This window comes from Herpailurus yagouaroundi, unplaced genomic scaffold (assembly GCF_014898765.1).
Source record: "Herpailurus yagouaroundi ecotype Mexico unplaced genomic scaffold, PumYag 182, whole genome shotgun sequence".
In the NCBI taxonomy this organism is placed as follows: Eukaryota; Metazoa; Chordata; class Mammalia; order Carnivora; family Felidae; genus Herpailurus; species Herpailurus yagouaroundi.
In genome coordinates this window covers 59,714,213-59,734,363 of record NW_024412413.1, presented here as the reverse complement: position 1 = coordinate 59,734,363, position 20,151 = coordinate 59,714,213, and the positions used below count along the sequence as shown (strand labels likewise).

The 20,151-nt window shown below is 45.2% G+C and overlaps 2 protein-coding genes across 3 annotated transcripts in view; one reads left to right on the top strand and one right to left on the bottom strand.

Moving 5' to 3' along the window:
* Nucleotides 1–1,332: 1,332 nt before the first annotated feature.
* IL23A (interleukin 23 subunit alpha) lies at nucleotides 1,333–4,507 on the top strand. Its single transcript, XM_040491725.1, has 4 exons — nucleotides 1,333–2,955; nucleotides 3,184–3,285; nucleotides 3,791–3,937; nucleotides 4,042–4,507. Exons 1-4 carry the CDS (start codon nucleotides 2,776–2,778, stop codon nucleotides 4,201–4,203), a joined length of 591 nt encoding a protein of 196 aa, XP_040347659.1. The 5' UTR covers nucleotides 1,333–2,775; the 3' UTR covers nucleotides 4,204–4,507.
* An 844-nt stretch (nucleotides 4,508–5,351) lies between these two features.
* STAT2 (signal transducer and activator of transcription 2) overlaps nucleotides 5,352–20,151 on the bottom strand; it is a 17,934-nt gene continuing 3,134 nt past the window's right edge. Inside the window, exons 3-24 of one of the 2 annotated variants that reach the window (XM_040491715.1) lie at nucleotides 19,728–19,881; nucleotides 19,284–19,379; nucleotides 18,989–19,078; nucleotides 18,822–18,897; nucleotides 18,296–18,381; nucleotides 17,986–18,134; nucleotides 11,891–12,049; nucleotides 11,692–11,784; nucleotides 11,419–11,478; nucleotides 11,014–11,034; nucleotides 10,711–10,804; nucleotides 10,517–10,564; nucleotides 10,350–10,433; nucleotides 10,094–10,192; nucleotides 9,855–9,990; nucleotides 9,681–9,733; nucleotides 9,446–9,540; nucleotides 8,737–8,873; nucleotides 8,377–8,559; nucleotides 8,083–8,140; nucleotides 6,919–7,271; nucleotides 5,352–6,639 (exon numbers count right to left, since the gene is read on the bottom strand). In XM_040491715.1, coding sequence (XP_040347649.1) covers nucleotides 6,497–6,639; nucleotides 6,919–7,271; nucleotides 8,083–8,140; nucleotides 8,377–8,559; nucleotides 8,737–8,873; nucleotides 9,446–9,540; nucleotides 9,681–9,733; nucleotides 9,855–9,990; nucleotides 10,094–10,192; nucleotides 10,350–10,433; nucleotides 10,517–10,564; nucleotides 10,711–10,804; nucleotides 11,014–11,034; nucleotides 11,419–11,478; nucleotides 11,692–11,784; nucleotides 11,891–12,049; nucleotides 17,986–18,134; nucleotides 18,296–18,381; nucleotides 18,822–18,897; nucleotides 18,989–19,078; nucleotides 19,284–19,379; nucleotides 19,728–19,881 — 2,467 coding nt within the window. In that variant the 3' untranslated portion in view covers nucleotides 5,352–6,496. The remainder of the gene's footprint in view (nucleotides 6,640–6,918; nucleotides 7,272–8,082; nucleotides 8,141–8,376; nucleotides 8,560–8,736; nucleotides 8,874–9,445; nucleotides 9,541–9,680; nucleotides 9,734–9,854; nucleotides 9,991–10,093; nucleotides 10,193–10,349; nucleotides 10,434–10,516; nucleotides 10,565–10,710; nucleotides 10,805–11,013; nucleotides 11,035–11,418; nucleotides 11,479–11,691; nucleotides 11,785–11,890; nucleotides 12,050–17,985; nucleotides 18,135–18,295; nucleotides 18,382–18,821; nucleotides 18,898–18,988; nucleotides 19,079–19,283; nucleotides 19,380–19,727; nucleotides 19,882–20,151) is intronic. The other variant, XM_040491716.1, reaches the window with a different exon arrangement.

The following is a 20,151-nucleotide window of genomic DNA, read 5'->3' as shown; positions in this document are numbered from 1 at the left end:
GGGCAATTTAGCTCAGTTTCTAACGGCCACACAGAGGGCCTTTTTGATGGAAGGAATTTCTCACGGAGGATACAGTTTTAAAGCATTTCTCTGTCTCAATAAAGCCTGCTGAATAACACTGTAATAAACGGACTCCAGAATTTAGACTTACAGGACTCACAGGGGTCCTGGAGTCCACCAGAAGTCATAGACGGAGAGAAAAACACCGTAACTCAGTGGGTCTCTCAAATTGATCTGACTTCACAGGTCCCTAGATTTAAAATCCTGGGAAAAGATGGGTGCTGAGAGACTAGACAGTTTGTAAACTTTGAGAAATTTCCATATTGAGGTTGAGAAAGACTTCACAGACCTATGAGAATTACTAGGCCTGAGATACCTGGGCTAAATCAGCTACTTTATAAAGATAGTTTGTGTCCTGTCCAATATAATGGAATGATTGAGAAAGCAGGATCTGGGGGTGCCTGGGTGGCTCAGTTGGTTAAGTGTCAGCAGGCTTCCACTCAGGTCATGATCTCCCTGTTGGTAAGTTCAAGCCCCGTGTTTGGCTCTGTGCTGACAGCTCTGAGCCTGGGGTCTGCTTCAGCTTCTGTGTCTCCCTCTCTCTCTGCCCCTCTCCCCCCTCTAAAAAATAAACATTTAAACAATAAAATAAAATAAAATAAAAGAGAGAAAGAGAGAGAGAAAGCAGGATCTGAAGCCAGATTTTCTGTCCTGGAATTCTGGCCATTCAGTTCTGTGATCTTGGGTAAATTACTTAGCTCTGTTTCCTCATCTGTAGTATAGGGATAATAACAACTCACAACCAACTCACTGGGTTGTTGTGAGAATTAAATGGGTTAATACATAAAAAGTGCTTAGACCAAGTACTTGGCATAAAGTGAGAGTTGGATATATGTTAGCCATCATTATTAACTATGTAAGGAAATTTCAACTGGATTTGGAGTCTGGGCATCCAACTGGAAAGGCCTGCTTAGGAGTGTCTGGTGAATGTGATTTGCATAACGGTTGAGGCCCTGTTGACGTCAAGGGGTCACTGCAGTTCCAGGTCAGATCTAGTCCTGGAAGTAGTTCCTGCCACAGAACAGTCCCACAATCACCCCACCAACCTTGCTTCCTACCCAACTCTCGAAGCACCAGGAAGTGAAACAAAGCAGCAGAGCCCCGTGCCTCCAACTCACCCTTGTCTCTCTCATCCCATCCCCCAACACTCCACTTCCTTCTTCTTTTACCTTTCATCTCCTATCCTTTAGGCCCCCAGAATGAGGCCAGAGATGGAAAAGCACAACAGACATTAAACACAAGTGAGGTGAGCTCCCCTCCTTCCTTCTTCCATTTGTGTACACCATATGTAGAGAGAGGCAAACCATTTCCCACTCAGACTGAGATAACCTATCCGATGCTGGAAACATTTTATCCAAAGGTAGATTTACCACAGAGTCATAATATTTGAATCAAAAGTTTCACTGGGAAGTTTTGAATAGTTCTAAGGGAAGGGAGGCCTCTATCAAGGGTAAGTTTCTCAGAGAAGAAGAGTCAACCTCTTGGGAAGGCTTTAAGGACCATCTGTGTGGTCAGCCATGTCCTCATTCTGACGTCCAAATTGTTCTGGGACCCTCCACTGGGGTTGGGGCAGTCCCAGATTTGGACCACCCCCCACTCCCACGCCCAACCTCACAGTCTCAGCTGTCTCACTGAATGTTGCATCAGGGAGAGTGATGAAATCAGTGTCAGCGGATTTTACCCATGGATGCAACAGGCTGAAGGACTGGTCAGGGTCATTGACACAGTGCACCTTCAACTCCCCAGAATTCCTGGACTTCCTAGCTGTGGGGTAGGGACTGGGTGCTGGAATATCTAAATTTGACTTGTAGTCCTTGCTTAAACTTGTATCCCAAAAGAACCACCACCTGAACCCCACAGATCCTATGAAACGTTGGGCCACTAAGGTTGAGGAATTAGATGATTCTTAGCAGCAAATCTCTCCCTCCAAGAACCCTTCTAGCCTCCACAGTGAGGCCTGAAGTGGGAGCAGTAATACTTTATACGGCATTATATGGCTTCCTAGTTCACAAAGTGCCTTCACATCCATTCTTTCCCAGTGAAAATAATTGTTGCCAAGGGAGAAAAAAGAAGCCCCCTTGTTCTTAGATAGAGGGCCCCAGAGGGGAACCAAACTTCATTCCAAACTGAATGGAATCTCGCTATCCTATTGGGAAATAAAATGAATGGTTGCATTTTGGCTTTTCCTCAGGCAGGAAAAGGTAAGGAAGTTAGGTGGGGGTGTGGAGGGAATTAAGCTTTGAGAGGCCAAAAAGTGAGGGAAAGATTGAACAGGAAGAAACTTGAGACTTGATTCATTTAAATATTCATTCCTCCCACCCCCACCCCCTCTACAGCCATTTCGATTCATGGAGAGCATTACACATATGCCCCATCCCAGGCCTCCAGCCACAGCAACCACACGTCTCATTTCCCTTGGAACTGAGGCTGCATACCTGGGCTCTCCACAGAGGGGGATGATGCAGGGAGGGGAATCCCACCTGCTGTGAGTCACCTGCTAGTATAAAGGGCGGGCCTTACAATGCAAGGACCTTAAAAAGAGACTCAGACAAGGGGAGAAAAACAGCAGGAAGCAGCTCAGAAACTCAGTGAACAACAGAAGGAAGCAACAAAGAACGCAGAGCATCAGGCTCAGAGCAAAAGGAAGTGGGCAGAGATTCCACAGGGACTGGTGTGAGGCACAGAGCCAGCCAGATTTGAGAAGCAGGCGACAAGATGCTGGGGAGCAGCAGGGCTATGCTGCTGCTGCTGCTGCTCCTGCTGCCACCGCTGCCCTGGACTGCTCAGACCCGGGCTGTGCCTGAGGGCAGTAGCCCTGCCTGGGCTCTGGGCCAGCAGCTCTCACAGAAGCTCTGCACGCTGGCCTGGAGTGCACATCCTCCAACGGGACATGTGGTAAGTAGCAGGCTCTGGCACCAAACGGGAGCCTGTCCAAGGTCTCCAAGGCTGCAGAGGAAGACTCTGGCTTTGGATAGAAGCTGGAGGGTTGAAGGTCCTCAAAGAGCGGACCTTAAAGAGGACAGGGAGTGGGGTTCCTAGGAGAGTCATGGGCCTGGGGTACTGGTGGAGTTTGAAAATGCTTCTCTTATCTCTTCACTCTTCCCACCCCTTCCTCCATTCCAGGACCTACCAAGAGAACAGGGAGATGACAAGACTACAGATGACGTCCCCCACATCCAGTGTGGGGATGGCTGTGATCCCCAAGGACTCAGAGACAACAGTCAGGTAGTAAGATGAGGCTGGACTACAAGGAAGAGGGACTGGGACATTGTTGGGTACCATGGAGAATTAGTAAAAGTTGTATCTGTCCTTGTCCATTTGGCTTGTTATAACAAATACCATAGATTGGGTGACTTATAAACATCAAAAATTTAGTTCTCATTGTTCTGGAGTCTGGAAGTTGGATATCAGGGTGTCAGTATGGTCAGGTGAGGGTCCTCTTCCAGGTTGCAGACTTCTCATTGTTACCTTTATATGGCAGAAGGGCCTTGGGAGCTCATGGGTCTCTTTTAGAAGTTCCTGAAGGCTCCACCCTCATGACATTATCACCTTGTGAAGGCCCTACCTCCTGATACAATCATATTGGAGGGTTAGGATTCAACATATAGATTTTGTGAGGACACAAACATTCAGACCATGGCAGTGTCTAAGAATGGCAAAGAACCGGGTGGGTCTTTGGTAATGGAATAGGAGGGTATTGGTTAGCTCTCACTGCTTTCTTTTCCCCCAGTTCTGCTTACAAAGGATCCACCAGGGCCTGGTTTTTTATGAGAAGCTGCTGGACTCAGACATTTTCACAGGGGAGCCCTCTCTACTCCCTGATAGCCCAGTGGGCCAGCTTCACGCCTCCCTCCTGGGCCTTAGGCAACTCTTACAGGTATGAACAAGGGGCCTGAAGAATGGGGGCTTGCAGGTATCAGAGACAGGAACTTGAGGGTAAAGGTTCTAGAGTCTCTCTGATTGTGTCCTATGTCCTTTCAGCCTGACGGTCAACACTGGGAGACTGAGCAAACTCCAAACCCCAGTCCTAACCAGCCATGGCAACGCCTCCTTCTCCGCTTCAAGATCCTCCGCAGCCTTCAGGCCTTTGTGGCTGTAGCTGCCAGGGTCTTTGCCCATGGAGCAGCAACCCTGAGCCCCTAAAGCCAAAAGCTTAAGCATGGCACCCAGATCTCCATGGCTCAGCAGGGCAAACATGAATCAGCCCAGGAACTTGTGAGCCAACAAGTGAATTAGTCCATTAATTCTAATGGAACTTGCAAATGTTGAAAAATTACCAACACTGACTAATTTATGATACTGACCTAGGACAAAGTTGAGTATTTATTAACTAGAAAGGGAAAACTTGAGATTATTTATCCTCATGGCAGCAGTTTGGGGAGGATTATTTATTATATTTATACTGAATTATGTACTTTTTTCAATAAAGACTTATTTATGTGAATGATTTCTAGGCTTGGTTGGAAAAAAAGCAATATAGGGCTAAAGGACTACAATTTGCATCCTTCTACTCTGCAGGGCTCCAGTGGAGAAGGATATTTCCTCATGCGCCCCTAGTGTATAGATAGAGTAACTAGGATCTTTTTGGTCTGGATACCTGTATCGCTAAACAAGCTGAATGGGATTACAAAGGATTGAAATTAGGAAGTTGGGCCCCTAAATGTGGCTCCTTTTACTGCCTGACCTTATTACTCCTTACTTTCTTGGCCAAGAATATATTTGGCCAAAGACAGGAGTCCCAATCACTGCAGGATCAAAAGTCAGAGCTGCTTTGACCAGGAAAGGCATTCCGGGAAGATGGCAGTAAATCCCCTAAATTAATGGGATTCTCCCTTTATGGACATCTGTGGACCCCATCAGAGGGTTTGACTACCCAAGGGGAGATAAACTACTTTTGAAACAAAGAGAAGGGGAAGGGGTTAATGTGATCACTTCTCTTCCTTTTCTCCATAGTCACAACGTTAAAAAGGTATGGGTTTTGGAGTCAAACAGACCCAGGTTTATATATTGGCTTTGTCACCAATCAGCTAAGTGACAATGGGCTAGTTATAGAACTGCTCACCACACCCCCCAACTCATATATAGCTCACAGCCCCCCTGGAAGAATCTAAGGGACAGGAAAGGCTGTTCTAAACATGGAGGTAAGAAGTAAAACATGACAGAAGGGGCCTACTGGGGTGGGTGGAAGACAGGCCATGATTTGCTGATCTTGGTCCTACATGGCCTGCTGGTGTCTCCAAGGACATCAGTCTTTGTGAGCAGAAAAGAAAAGAAGCTCAGAGACAAAACACTTCCAAGTCAGCACAAAGTTTATTAGCCACTTCTGCTCAGAAGGGCCTCTTTCTAAACAAGACTATTCCTCTAAAATATAAGCCAGAAAACAGCCACATGTACAGGGCCTCACTTTCATTACATCTCAAGTTATTCTGGAAACACATTTTAGAGCAATGGGGTTCCCTGGGAATAACTATGGTGTGAGGTTGTCTGGAGCCCCGTGATAAATATTCAAGGTTCTAAGTCCCAGGAACCCAGTTTTTGCCCAGGTCTACACCCAAGGAATAGAAACTCCTTTCAGATCAACAATATATTGTACAAAAAGAAGGGATGGTTATCTTAATAGAGAAATATCTAAGATATTTCTAAATATCTAAATATCCAGGGCATCTCTTCCTCTGTAAAAATACCAGACTCTATGTAATACTATAAAAAGTGATTTGTCTCCTAAGCAGTGAGGAAGTGGAGACTGGACAGAGTAAAATGATTGTGCAAAGCTTCACAGGCATATTAGATTGGCAGGATCATTTTAAGGGGAGGAATGAGTGGGGCCAGCTTGGGGGTACAGGAGAGGAGACCAGTAAGAAAATGAGGTCTACCTCCTATTCCTTTCTTCACATGGTGGGCTAATGCAGAAAGGTCTCAGTCTCTGCAGGAAACAAAAGAATTTAGGACTTAAATCAGGAATGAAAGGAAGAAGGAAGGAAAAGTTTATTTTAGACATGAGGAAACCAGAAGACAGAAATGGAATCCTATCACATGTCTCTGTTCCCTACTGATGGCCAATGCTAGTGGGCACCACCACATTAGTCTTACCAACTATTCAAATGTTGACATCCTTCCATACTGGAAAGCAGCCATTCCAAGTGTCTTGCCCTCCAAGTACCTCCTAAATGTCCTGCCCTACCCTCAGAGCCCCTATACCTCCCAAAACAGCAGATGGCCTCAAAGATCCTAGTTAGAGCTATGGCCAACATCTATTCTGACTCATTAGTGCCCCTTCCTTACCCACAGTATGCTTTTACTTCCCACTGCAAAACCCAGGGTTAACTTAACCAGCTAAGAATGGGTACATGCTTGATTTTCCATCCTTGGAGAGCACAGCATGATGTGAGGGGTAGGAGGGACAAAAGATACAGGAAGAACAGAGGAAATGTAATTCCTAGTAGTCAGAAGGAATTAAGGGCCCATCCGTGTAGAAATGGCTGGGGTGGAAGACGTAAGCCTCATCCACAGTGTTCTGGCCAGCCAACAGCGGGTCACCATTTGGCATGATTTCTTCGATCTTCATACTGTTCCTGAAAACTAGGTAGTCCAGAGAAAGAAGTCAGGCCCTGCTCTTAGGTAAGGAGTTCCTGACCCAGCAGGGAATATGAGGGAAGATGGCTGCACAGACCTGGTAGGGCCTGAGAGGGCACTTAGGTGGGGTAAGGGAGAGGCAGGTACATTTCCTAATAAAAAGAATCACAAATGAGTGTCCCTCCAGTGAGAAGCTTAGAGCTTAGCCTTTTCTATACTGGGTAAGAGAGGGCAGTTGGTAAAGGGAATGTGTCCCCTCTTCCCCAACCCCATCTCATCACTTACTTTCCATTTCCTCGGTGTTCAAGTGTCTCAGATCATGGGGCAAATCCGGCTCTGGCTCTGTCACTGCCTGTGATACAGGGTCTGGAATAGGCTCCAGCTTCAGTTCTGGTCCCAAGTTTGGCTCTGACACTCTTTGTGATACCACATCTAGTGTGGGCTCTAGCATGGGCTCCAGAGTAGACTCCGGCATGGGCTCCAAGGTTGGACCCAGATCCAGCCCTGCTGCCAGCAGCGGCTCTAACTCCAGGCATGGCTCTAGCTGTGGCACTGGGGCCAATCCTGGCTCTAGCTCCAGTGACTCCACTTCTGGCTCCAGTTTCAGCTCCAGTGGCTGTTGCAGCTCATCCACCTGTCTGGATACCACAGCACAGACAAAAGGGTAGGGCTTGATTACTTAGGTGAAGTGGGGAATGGCAGAGCAAGCAGAGACTGTCTCTAGTCTAAGAAGTCTTAGTCCAACAGAGCAGAGGGCTTAAGAGCACAGGCTTTGGAGTCAGGCTTGCCAGAGTTTGAGGATCCTATCATTTATTAGATGGGTAGATCTTCACCTCTCTGAGCTGCAGATTTATCATCTGTAAAATGGGAACAATACCACCTCTAACACTTGAGAGGAAGTTGGATCGTTAATAAGCAGGACTTTGGAATCTGACAGACCTAATCATTTATTAGCCACGTACCTTAGTCATGCCACTCTACCACACTAAACCTGTTTCTTGGCTGAAAAGAGTAATACCCCTGTCTACCTCACAGGACTATTATGAAGATTCAATAAATAAGAAACGTTTAAACACAAAACATTTAGCCTAGTACCTGGCATTTAATACACTTTCATTAAATGTGGCTGTCACTACCTGCTTGGATGGGTACTCATAAAAATTAAAATGAGAAAACTGTTCTTATAAAAAAAAATCTAGTACCATGCTTCAAGTAGAAGCCCATTAACATCAGTGATTATGACTATTATTATCAGGGAAGCCCTGTGGAAACAATCTAAGGATAGCAGCAGAAAAACAGAGAGGAAAGAGATCAAGCAGAACAAGAAAAAATCTAGAGGCTGGAGAGTGTGGGTCAGTAGGAGGGGTCAGAGAGGCGAACTGAGCAGGTTTGGGTCACTCTATCAGCCGAAAAATGTTACGGACGATGGGCCAAAAGTTCATATCTCACCTGTTTGAGACCACAATGAGCCTATGTTTCAGGTACTTCCTCCGTTCTTGGAGATTAACTGTGGGGGACATACACAGGAAGCCAGGAAGGTCAGTGGATTGGACACATAGCCTAAGGACCCCTATTGCAAACAGTCTTGAGAGTCATATCTCCCTACTAACTAACAGTGTCCCCGGGACAAACCCTTTGACTTCTCTGGATATCAGTTTTTCCATGTCTGCAAGAAACGAGTAGAATTTATAGATGCCTGAGAATCCCTACAATATTCCAGTGACATATGTCAGTGATTCTCACCTTTCTCCTGGTAGTAACACCCAAAAGCTTCATCCCGGGGTATTCGGGGGTAGAGGAAGCGCAGTGGGTTCTCGGGTATGTTCTCCTCAGTGAGTAGCTGGTAGTCGCGAATGATTTTGGTTAGTGGGAGAGACTGTAGCACTTCCTTGGTGAAGGGCTGCACAGAGTAGATGATCACCTTATCTGTAGAATGGATGTAGGAATGGGCAGGACTGAAGAAAAAGGTTGGGCCTGGGAGCTCCCCACCCTGGCTGTCCAACCCCAAACCTGCTGAGAGATTCAGGACACAGCCAGAGAAACCAAGGGCTGATTGAGGGGAGAAGGGACAGGCTGTGGGACCATCAGGGCAAAGCAGCTGACCATCATCCTGGTGTTCCACCCAGGAGCAGGTAATGCCCCCTTCTGATGTTTCACTGAAGCGCAGCAGAAAGGTGCCTGAGATGGTCTTCTTCAGCAGCCGGCGTTCCTGGCTCCGGCTCACAAAGCCCATGATGTGTCTGAAACACAGAAAGCTGCTGTGAGGCCCTCCTGCCTCTTTGCTCTCCTCTCCTTGTAGAGGGAGAGAGCGCCAGGTTTTGGCCCTCGCTCTGCCATTACAAACTATTCCATCTTGGCCGAGTCTCTTCACCTTACTGACAATATCCACCTTCTAGGGTTGTAAGAGGTATGAGGATTCAGTGAGGCCACGTAGATGAAAAGCACCTTGTAAAAGGCAAAGTGCTGTAAAGATGGGCAGGCAGTATAGTGGAAAGACCATAAGCTTGTGGTCTGACAGGCCTGAGTTTGAATCCCAACTATACCCATTGGGTAAATTCTTTAACTTCTCTGAGACTCAGCATTGTTGTAAGGATTACATGCGAGAATTCATAAAGAGCACCCAGCAGGCTCTGGAGCACAACGGATGCTGGAAAAACACTGGCTAGGACTATTATTGCCAAGAGTGAGGGTGTGATCTTGCACCAGTTTTTGCTCTCTCTCCCTATTTGCCACATGAGGGCGCACAGAGTCCACTCTCAAGCCTAGAAAGGCAGAAAGGTGGGGGGGAGAGGGAGGCGGACCAAGGCCTTACCCATCATTCCAGAGATCCTTCAGGTGGTCATGAACCAGCTCCAAGATTTTGTCTAACCATGTCCAGAATGGTAGCTTGCCAGGAGGGCTCTCTCGCTGAAGGAGGAATAGAAAGGCAGGAAGAGATGAAGAGTTGCCCTCCCCCCCCCCCCCCCAGTGAGGGGAAGGAATTAGGGGGAAAGGGCTAGTGTTTGCACTAGGGCCTAGATCTAGCAGCACAGAATACAGCGAGTTACCTTAGTGAAGTCAGCCCAGGATAACCATGCACCCTCAGTCCTGGAGTTCTGCCCTGTGGGCAACAGACAGTTCAGATAATGGAAGGAGACAAGGCCAGGGTCCCTGGAACAGAAAGGACACAGGGCTGGGGAGACTAAGGCTGGGGAAAGGCTGAGAAAAAAGGAGGTCTGTACCAAACAGCTTGTTCCTCAGCATGTTCAGCTGGTCCGAGTCAAGGCCTCGGCCAACATAGGAAGAGAACTGCCAACTGAGAGCAGGGCCCAGCAAGCTCCAGGAGGCCTTGGGGGGGCTGGAGAAGAACTGCTGATTCTGCAAGGGCAGGAGGAAGACAGAATGACTTAGAAGCAGAGCCCTCACACCAAGCTTCCACACCCCTCCTTGCCACCCATTACTTCTTGGCCCCACCTCCTACCTGTGGGTTTGAGCTAAGCAGATTGAACCAAAGAACAGAGGCCCAGGCAATTGAGAGTTGGTTCATGTTAGAAATAATCACCACAGGGAGGGTGTCTGTCTGAAGAGAAGACAGGAGTTAGAGGAAGGATATGATGTTTCTAGCTTTGGCAGGGGCAAGGAGAGGATTTCCCACCCTGAAAGGCTTCTATTTAACCCCTGCTTAATGCCTTCTGCCAAATTGGCTTCATCTCTCCTTGCCCTCCATCTTCACTCACTGTCAGCTCCTGCTTCAGACCCTGGTAGGCGTATTTGACTGTAATGCTGATAATGTGTAGTTCCTCTGTCACACCCAGCATTCCCTAGGATAGCCAAGGACATAATGATCAGAGGGCCCTTTGGGAAGTTCCTCCTCCCGTCCCCCAATCCTCTGCCCAAGCCTCACCTTATTGCAGCTCTTTCCTGAACCACCTGAACGTTGCTCTGAGAGAGTCTGTGAATTGAGAGGAAGGAAAGAAAATGCCAGAGTGGGGACCCCAGGGTCCCTGGAACCCGTTTTGCCTCAAGACTTCCAAAGGCCGGGAACTTCCCTTAGCCTGTTCCACTGGACTAGAAACTCAAGCAACTAGCCCTTCTTACCAGGTAGCCGAAGTCCCAAATCAAGCCCTGACTCTGCCCCTTCTCGGGGGTCAAAGTTTTCTGGTTTGAGGTCATAATGTTGAACTTCCGGAAGCTATTCCAGGAGGAAGATATATGGAGGAGAGGAGGAGTTATTCTAAAAACTCAGCAGGAATACAACAAAAATTCTACTTCATTTCAAACCTCCCCTTCTCCTTTTGTCCATATCCCACCCAAATCAATCTCCTTCTTGTCTCTGCCCCCATGTGGTTGCGTAGGTCATGTAGTGCACAAATGTTTACAGCATCCTTGTCAGGCACCTACCCTTGTGATTGAGGAGGATTCCTAAAAAAGAAAAAAAAAAAAAGTCACTAGGAAGCAAAACAGTGTAGAAGTTAGGAATTTAGACTTTAGGATCAGACAGACCTGGGTTCAAACCCCGATCTGTGCTCACTAACCATATGACCTTACACAAGTGACAGAATCTCTCTGGCCTTGTTTCTTCATTTAAATGGTGCATTGATAATACCTAACTCATGGGCTTCCTATGACAGATGAGTACTTGACAAGTTACATGTCACATGGTGCTCAACAAAAGCTAGGAGTTATTGTCTCTGAGGTGGGAATGGATTGGGTAAGAACACAGGCCCAAGACCCTATTGTGTGTGTCTCCTCTGGCCCACCAGCCCATGTCCTGGCCACCCCTTGGTCCCATGTGCCCCAACTTACCTGTCAATGGAGACTTCTGCAGTCAGTAACTCGTTGCCTTCCTGGAGTCTTACCAGCAATCTAGAGGGAAGAGAGAAGGATGAGGGAAAGTAGTCAACCTCAACCTTCTGGATAGATCAGATATTTGAAAAAAATAAGGTAAGAGATTAGAAGAGATAGATAGATTGAAGAGAAAAGAGAGAAGATGATAAGAGTGGGAAGATCTATAAAGCCAGAAAGGAAACAGTGCCAGGGCTGGAAAAAGGAAGCAGGAATGAGTTCTGAAATACCAACCTTGTTTGGACAGTGAACTTGCTCCCTGTCTTGAGGATAAGGGGTCGATGGGGAGTTTGGGGCATGCAGGGCTGGGTTTCTACCACAAAGGCTCTAGGGAGAGAGATCCAAAGAGAATATATAACTCAGTATCTGTAAGAATGGCTCCTCTTGTTCTTTCCTTCTGCCCTCCCTAGAGGTCCCTCCCTGGCAGCTAGACCTGTGCAGCAGGCGCTGTAGCAACTCCGTGACCTGGGCCTTTCGCAAGTCCACCCCTTTGGTCAGAGGATCATCCTGATAGCTAACCAGGTGCCTCAATCCCTCCAGCTCCTTCAGCAGCTGCCATAGGTGAAACAACAGCTTTGCTCCAGCTGTGAACCTGGGTGATAGAATTCAAGAGAGAGTGAAAACTGCTGAGTTTCCTGGTCCCCCCACACAGGCTCCAGAAGCTCTCCTTGAACTATGTGGAGAATCAGAAACTAATTGGGACAGGGGCACTTAGGTGGCTCAGTTGGTTAAGCGTCTGACTTTGGTTCAGGTCATGATCTCGTGGTTTGTGAGTTCAAGCCCTGCATGGGGCTTTGCGCTGACAGTGTGAAGCCTGCTTGGGATTCTCTCTCTGCCCCTCCCCTGCTCATGCTCTCTTTCTCAAAATAAATAAACTTTAAATAAACAAACAAACAAACTGATTGGGACAAAAAAGGAATCCAAAAGCATATAAAAGATTATGCAACATGATTCATAATCCAAGAAATGAAAATCAAAATCACTTTCACATATAAATCTAGTGAAAGATTTACTTATATAATAAAGTTACTTTTCATATGTCGCTTGAAATGTACTATATATTCTAAGTGCTTAATGTATTTAATCCTTATAACAACCCTATGAGGTAGCTACTATTATTATCCCCATTTTATAGATAGTTAAACTCAAGTACAGAAAGGTTAAATGACTTGTTCAAGGTCATAGAACTAATACGGAATGAATTGTATGTGACAACTCAGGCAATCAACCTTCACAATCAGTACTACTTTTTTTTTACATAGGCTCCACACCCAAAGTGGGGCTCAAACTCACGACTCTGAGATCAAGAGTCACATGCTCACTGACTTAGGCAGCCAGGTGCCCCCACAATCCATACTTTTAACTTCTATACTTTACTGTCTATATAACAAAAAATAATAATAGGGAATGTGGTGACAGGAAACCAATCATACACTACATATTAACAAACAGACTGGTATAGCAATTTAGAATTTTTTTTTCAATATATGAAATTTATTGTCAAATTGGTTTCCATACAACACCCAGTGCTCATCCCAAAAGGTGTAGAATTTTTTTTTTAATGTGCATTTATTTTTGAGAGAGAGAGACATAGAGTGTGAGCGGGGGAGGGGCAGAGAGAAAGGGAGGCACAGAATCTGAAGCAGGCTCCAGGCTCTGAGCTGTCAGCACAGAGCCCAATGCAGGGCTCGAACTCACAGACTGTGAGATCATGACCTGAGCCCAAGTTGGATGCTTAACCAACTGAGCCACCCTGGCGTCCCTGGAACTATTTTTTCAAAAGCCTTAAAAAATGTACACACAATTTGTAGTATTCTAAGATATTAGTATTAGTATTTCTAAGATATATCCTAAGGAAATAATCAGACAAACGTGTGAGGAAGTTCATAGCTTTGTTATCTGTAAAATATTTTCTATTGAAAAGTTAGAAAAATTGCTATTGGGTATATAAATTATGGCATATTCACACCATAGAATACCATATGACTATTAAAAATAATCATATAGCAGGGGCACCTGGCTGAGCTCCACATTGGGTGCAGTGCCTACTACTTAAAAACAACAACAACAACAAATAAATAGATACATAAATAAATATAATCATATAGGCTCAAAAAAATTTTTTTAAAGATTATTCAAATCATCTCTATACCAACATGGGGCTCAAACAACCCGAGATGAAGCGTCATATGCTCTTCCAACTGAGCTAGTCAGGCACCCCTAGGCTCAAATTTTTAATATGGAAAAATACCCCAAAACATTAAATTTTATTTTCTTACTTTTTATTTTTTTTAAGAAGGCTTCATGCCTAGTGCCAAGCCCAATGCAGGGCTTGAACTCAACCGTGAGATTAAGACCTGAGCTGAGGTGCACCTGGGTGGCTCAGTTGGTTAAGTGTCTGACTTTGGCTCAGGTCACAATCTCAAGGTTTGTGGGTTAGAGCCCTACGTCATGTTCTCTGCTGTCAGTGCAGAGCCCACTTTAGATCCTCTGTTTTCCTCTCTGCCCCTCCCCTGCTCATGCTCTCTCTCTCTCTCTCTCTCTCTCTCAAATAAATAAACATTAAAAAAAAGATCTGAGCGGAGATCAAGATTCAGATGCTTAGCCGACTGAGCCACCCAGGCGCCTCCCAAAATACTAAATTTTTAAAAAATCACAAGATAGTGCATATCTGATATGACCTGACTTCTGCTTAAAATAGATATATATTTGGGGCACCGGCCTGGCTCAGTCAGTGGAGATGAAACTCTTAATCTCAGGGTTGTGAGTTCGAGCCTCATGATGGGTGTAGAGATTACTTAAAATCTTTAAAACAGAACTACATTATGTATATGCATAGAGAAAATCTATGAAAATATATTCAAAAGCCCTAACAATGAGTAACTCTGCATCATCAGATTATGCAGATGGGTAGTTGTTACTTTCTTTTCTAAGTTGTCTGAATTTTTTTCAATTGGCACACATATTTATAATCAGAAAAATCAATAAAGCTCTATTAAAGACAATGAAACAAAGGATCAACACAATAACAGTAACACTACCAAAAAGAAAAGATATATACTTCAACCCAAGAATACCACTTCTGGGAATTTACATTACAGATATAATTAGGGATATAAATAAAGATCTAGCTATGAGGATACTTATTGTAGCACTGTTTAAAATAGCAAGAAATCAAAAACTTAAAAAAAAATTTTTGTTGAATATATGCAACGGAATATGACTCATCCATAAAAAAGAATGAAATCTTGTCATTTGCAATGATGTGGATGGAGCTAAGAGAGTTTTGCTGACTGAAGTAAGTCAAAGACAAATACCATATGATTTCACTCATATGTGGAATCTAAGAAATGAAACAGATGAATATAGGGTAAAAAAAAAAAGAGAGATGCAAAGCAGAAAACAGACTCTTAAGTGAGGGTTGTGGCAGGTGGGGGGTGCTGAGGGGGTGGTTGGGGGGATGGGTTAAATGGGTGATGGGCATTAAGGAGGATGGACACCTGTGATGAGAGGAGCATTAAGTGTTGTATGGAAGTGATGCATCACTAAATTTACACCTGAAACTAATACTACACTAGCTGGAATTTAAACAAAAACTTGGGGGAAAAATTGAAAAGAAAAAAGCAAGAAATCACTAGATCATAGTTTGCCAACCTCTATACAAATGATGGATATGTTTGCAACTATAATTCAAATAGTGATTCTGTACACTAAGCCCCATATACCTGTTTTCAATTTACCTGAACATCATTGTGATTCATTCTTAATAGTTTACTTTTTAAAAATATTATTTAATTAATTAAAAAAAATTTTTTTTTTCAATGTTTATTTATTTTTGGGACAGAGAGAGACAGAGCATGAACGGGGGAGGGGCAGTGAGAGAGGGAGACACAGAATCGGAAACAAGCTCCAGGCCCCGAGCCATCAGCCCAGAGCCTGACGCGGGGCTCGAACTCCCGGACCGCGAGATCGTGACCTGGCTGAAGTCGGACGCTTAACCGACTGCGCCACCCAGGCGCCCCTTTAATTAATTTTTTAAAAGTAAACTGTATCCCCCAACTGGGGCTCGAATTCATGACCCCCAAATCAAGAGTCACATGCTCTACCCACTGAACCAGCCAGGTACCCCTATTTTTAGTAAATTATAATGAATTTTCTTATTAGAAAATATTTAAGGAACATCTGGGTGGCTCAGTCAGTTAAGTGTCTCACTCTTGATCGTAGCTCAGGTCATGATCTCACTGTTCATGAGATTGAGCCCTGAGTCGGGCTCCGTGCTGACAGGGTGGAACCTGCTTGATTCTGTCCCCTCCCCCCGCCAAATAAACATTTTTAAAAAGAAAATATTTAGGGGCGCCTGGGTGGCTCAGTTGGTTGAGCGTCTGACTTCGGCTCAGGTCATGATCTCACAGTTCGTACGGTGTTCGAGCCCCGCATTAGGCTCTGTGCTGACAGCTCAGAGCCCAGAGCCTGCTTCCAATTCTGTGTCTCCCTCTCTCTCTGCCCCTCCCCCACTCACACTCTGTCTCTCCCTCCTTCAAAAATAAATAAACATTAAAAAAAAAAATTAAAAAAAAAGAAAATATTTAAAACAATAGGCACTCTAAGTATCTTGAAGGACAAAGCAATTATTTTTTCAACATCACAAAAAAAATAATATAAAAAAGGGCCTACTAAAAAAAAAAAGCAAGAAATTAAAAAAACACCTAAATGTCCAAAAATAGGAGTTCATTAATTAAATTATGTTACCTCTATATAGGGAACTATGAGGCAACCATTAAAAATAACATGGGTAGGGGGGCACCTGGGTGGCTCAGTTGGTTAAGCGTCCAACTTTGGCTCAGGTCATGATCTCACAGTCTGTGAGTTCGAGCCCCGTGTCAGGCTCTGTGCTGACAGCTCAGAGCCTGGAGCCTGCCTCGGATTCTGTGTCTCCCTCTCTCTCTGCCCCTCCCCTGCTCATGCTCTGTCTCTGTCTCATAAATAAATAAAAACATTAAAAAAAAATTAAAAAGAAAATAAATAACATGGGTAGGGGCACCTGGCTGGTTCACTTGGTTTACTGAGCATGTACCTCTTAATCTCAGGATGTTAAGTTCAAGCCCCACTTTGGGTGGAGTTTACTTAAGCAAACAAATAAATAAGTAAATAAAATCTTATAAAAAATATATATCAGCCTGTCTCATTAAAAAAATAAACAAATAACGGATAAATATTGTAATATACTGCTAAGTTTAAAAAAACAGTGCTTGGGGCACCTGGGTGGCTCAGTCGGTTAAGCGTCCGACTTCGGCTCAGGTCATGATCTCATGGTTGGTGAGTTCGAGCCCTGCATCAGGAACTGTGCTGACAGCTTGGAGCATGGAGCCTGCTTCGGATTCTGTGTTTCCTTCTCTCTCTGCCCCTCCCCTGCTCGTGCTCTGTCTCTTTCTCTCTCAAAAAAAATAAACATTAAAAAACTTTTTTTAATTAAGAAAAAACAGCTCTCAAAATAGTATGAAAAATGATTCAATCTTTGTGGGTTTGTTTTTTTATTTTAGAGAGATTTATTTTATTTATTTTATTTTTTATTTATTTATTTTTAATTTTTAAATGTTTATTTATTTTTGAGACAGAAAGAGACAGAGCGCAAGCAGGGGAGGGGCAGAGAGAGAGAGAGAGAGAGAGAGAGAGAGAGAATCTGAAGCAGGCTCCAGGCTCTAAGCTGTCAGCACAGAGCCCAATGCAGGGCTCGAACCCACAAACTGTGAGATCATGACCTGAGCTGAAGTCGGATGCTTAACCGACTGAGCCACTCAGGCACCCCTATTTATTTTATTTTAGAGCACAAGTGGGGAAGAGGGACAGAGGGAGAGAGAGAGACAATCTTTAACATTTTTTTTAAAGTTTATTTATTTTGAGAGAGAGAGAGAGAGAGAGAGAGAGAGAGAAAGCACACATAGGCATGCGAGCTGGGGAGGGGCAGAGAGAAAGGGAGAGAATCCCAAACAGGATCCACTATGTGATCACGGAGCCCAATGCGGGGGCTCAATCTCACAAACCTTGAAATCACGACCTGAGCTGAAATCAAGAGTCAGATGCTCAACCAAATGAGCCACTTAGGCACCCCTCAATTTTTGTATAATAATATTACAGTAGTTATATCTGGATAGTAAGATAATAGGTCATTTTCTTTCCTTTTTTTCAGCATTAATAGTCATTGTGGCTAAATTAAAAAAAGGGTAGAAAATATATTTTTTGGGTGATTAAAAAGGAAGGAGAAACCAGCTTGTGGATTAATCCATTATTTCCGCCAAAACAAAGACTGGGCTCTGGGCTCCCTGGGTGGTGAGAATGAAGAGAGGGTCATTGCAGTCAGACAAGGGAGCTGGGATCATTTGGAAAAGCAGAGAGTAAGAAGAGCAATAGCTCTTGCCTAGGTAGGCAATTCATTACATGAATGAGAAAATTCATTACAATTCACAATTTACAGTTTACAAAGCACAGCGGTATGGCTGGGACAGGGGCTGGGTAGGAGACGCCTCTCACCACTTCTCTAGTTGTTCCAATCCTCCATTCAGAGGGGCTCCAATGCAGGCTTTCTGCTGCTGGATTTTCCATTCCTCCAACCTGGGCAGCAGTAGCTCAACGAGGGTAGTTAATCGGCCTAGCAATGCTTTGATGGCATCCAGTACCTCCTAAGAAAGCCATAAAGTGAGTGGTGAGCACTTCTTACCATCACCCTCTACCATCCACCTGGGGATGAAGAGACAAAGAAGCCAAAGCTAAGATACCAGGCCTCCCATATGCCTCATTTGCCCCAATGCCCTGCTACCCACTCCCTCTGTCTGCCTCCCACCTTTCTCCTTTTGTCCAGTTCATTAAGAGTTTCCTGCAGAAGCTGCTGCTGCCTGGTCTGATGGGGGTCCAAACAGGGTGTCTTCACTGAATGGCAGGAGCAGGAGGGAGACAGATGCTCAGACCTAGGGCTCCTTCCCCTCCCCATCCAGACTAGGACCTCAGTCAGAGTCAGGTGGGGAGGGGGGGAATTTTGAAGGGAGAAAAGGGGGAACCAAGCAAAGCATAGGCACCTCTGAGCCCTCAGGCAAATTCTGAATGGTCACACTTGAACCAAAAGCCCACTCAACCTGCTAAGGCAGTTTTCCATGCATCTCCCCCAACATTCACTAGCTGTCCCTCAGCCACACCTTCAGCCCAACCTCTATAACATATCCTAGCACTTTTAGCTTTGCATGGCAGCAGGACTGTAGCCAGTGACGTGTAGTAGCCGGGGGAGATTATTGCTTACTGGGGCTTTTCTCTTCTCCTCTCTTGGCCCCCAAGCAGGCACCTGTCTTTCGCCCACCCCTCAGTGTGCTGCCTACCTTGGGCCTGGATCTTATATCGGAAGCAGAAGACATCCTGCTGGTCTTTCAGCTGGCAGATGCATTTCACCAGCTTCTGTAGAGGGGATAAGACCCAGATGAGGCTGCTTCTGTGGGAGGAGTCAGGCCGAGCCCTACCCACCCTGACTCTTGCTGCATCTACTAACCTCCATCATAACTGTTAATTCCAGGATCCTAGATTCAATCTCATGCTGCTGGCTCTCTGCAGGTGCTTCAAGGGCTGGCTCTTCCTGTTCCTGAAATAAGAGACTCTGAGCACATTTCAATTCTGACATTTCATCTCTTAAATCCAGGCCTTCAATTAATTATACCACAGGGAGGAAGGTGGGGGAGGGCGGCAGGAGGGGGGAGCAGATCTTGTTCTGAGACAAATTTCCTGAGTCCTTTCCATGGTCACTCTCTACTCTGGGAGCCTTCAAAATCACTACAAATCGTTCTTACCGATTGAGCCCTCTGAGCCTGGATCAGAATTCTTTTTTCTTCCAGAAGGAGATTAAAGATCATCTCAGACAACTGGGTAGGGCCCTGGGGAAAGGCCTGCAGTAGGAAGAGAAAGAATTGAACTCAACTGTCTTCAATGATCTACCCCTCCAGACCTTCCCCACCAGTGACCCCAGTACTTCCCAGTACATACCTCAGGGTCCCTAGTCTTTCCCCTTTTCACCACTAGTCCCCCAAAACCCAGCCTCTTCCTAACAGGGTCTTCTAGACTCTGCCCTTTTTTCTGCCAGTGATCCCCCAAGTCCACACCTTGTCCTCTCTTTCCCCAGATCTGCCCCCATCCCTTTACATCTTTAGGTCCTGTTCCGTACCCTAAATCATACTTCTCTACACTCAGTTCCCTTTCAGTTTGGCTTTTTGGCTCTTCCTGGTTCCTCCAAGCACCTGAATGTCCCGATAGAATTTTCTCAAGTTGTGCCGTAGTAACAAGCACTCAGTGTTCTGGCTGCAGCGGCCACACTCATAATTCAGTTGGTCCAAGAAATGGAAGAACAGCATGTTAGCCTTGGAATCATCACTGCCAAATGCAGCATCCTGCCTGGGGACAGAGAATGACAAGGATTGGAATCTTGGGGGCTGCCTGGTTTCAGTCGGTTAAACGTCCAAGTCTTAATTTTGGCTCAGGTCATGATCGCAGGATTCGTGAGATAAAGCCCAGCATCAGGCTCTGCACTTACAGCATGGAGCCTGCTTGGGATTCTCTCTTTCCCTCCTCCTCTGCCTCTCCCCTGCTCACTTCCCTTGCACTCTCTTTCTCTCAAAATAAATAAATAAACTAAAAAAAAAAAAAAAAAAAAAAAAAAAAAAA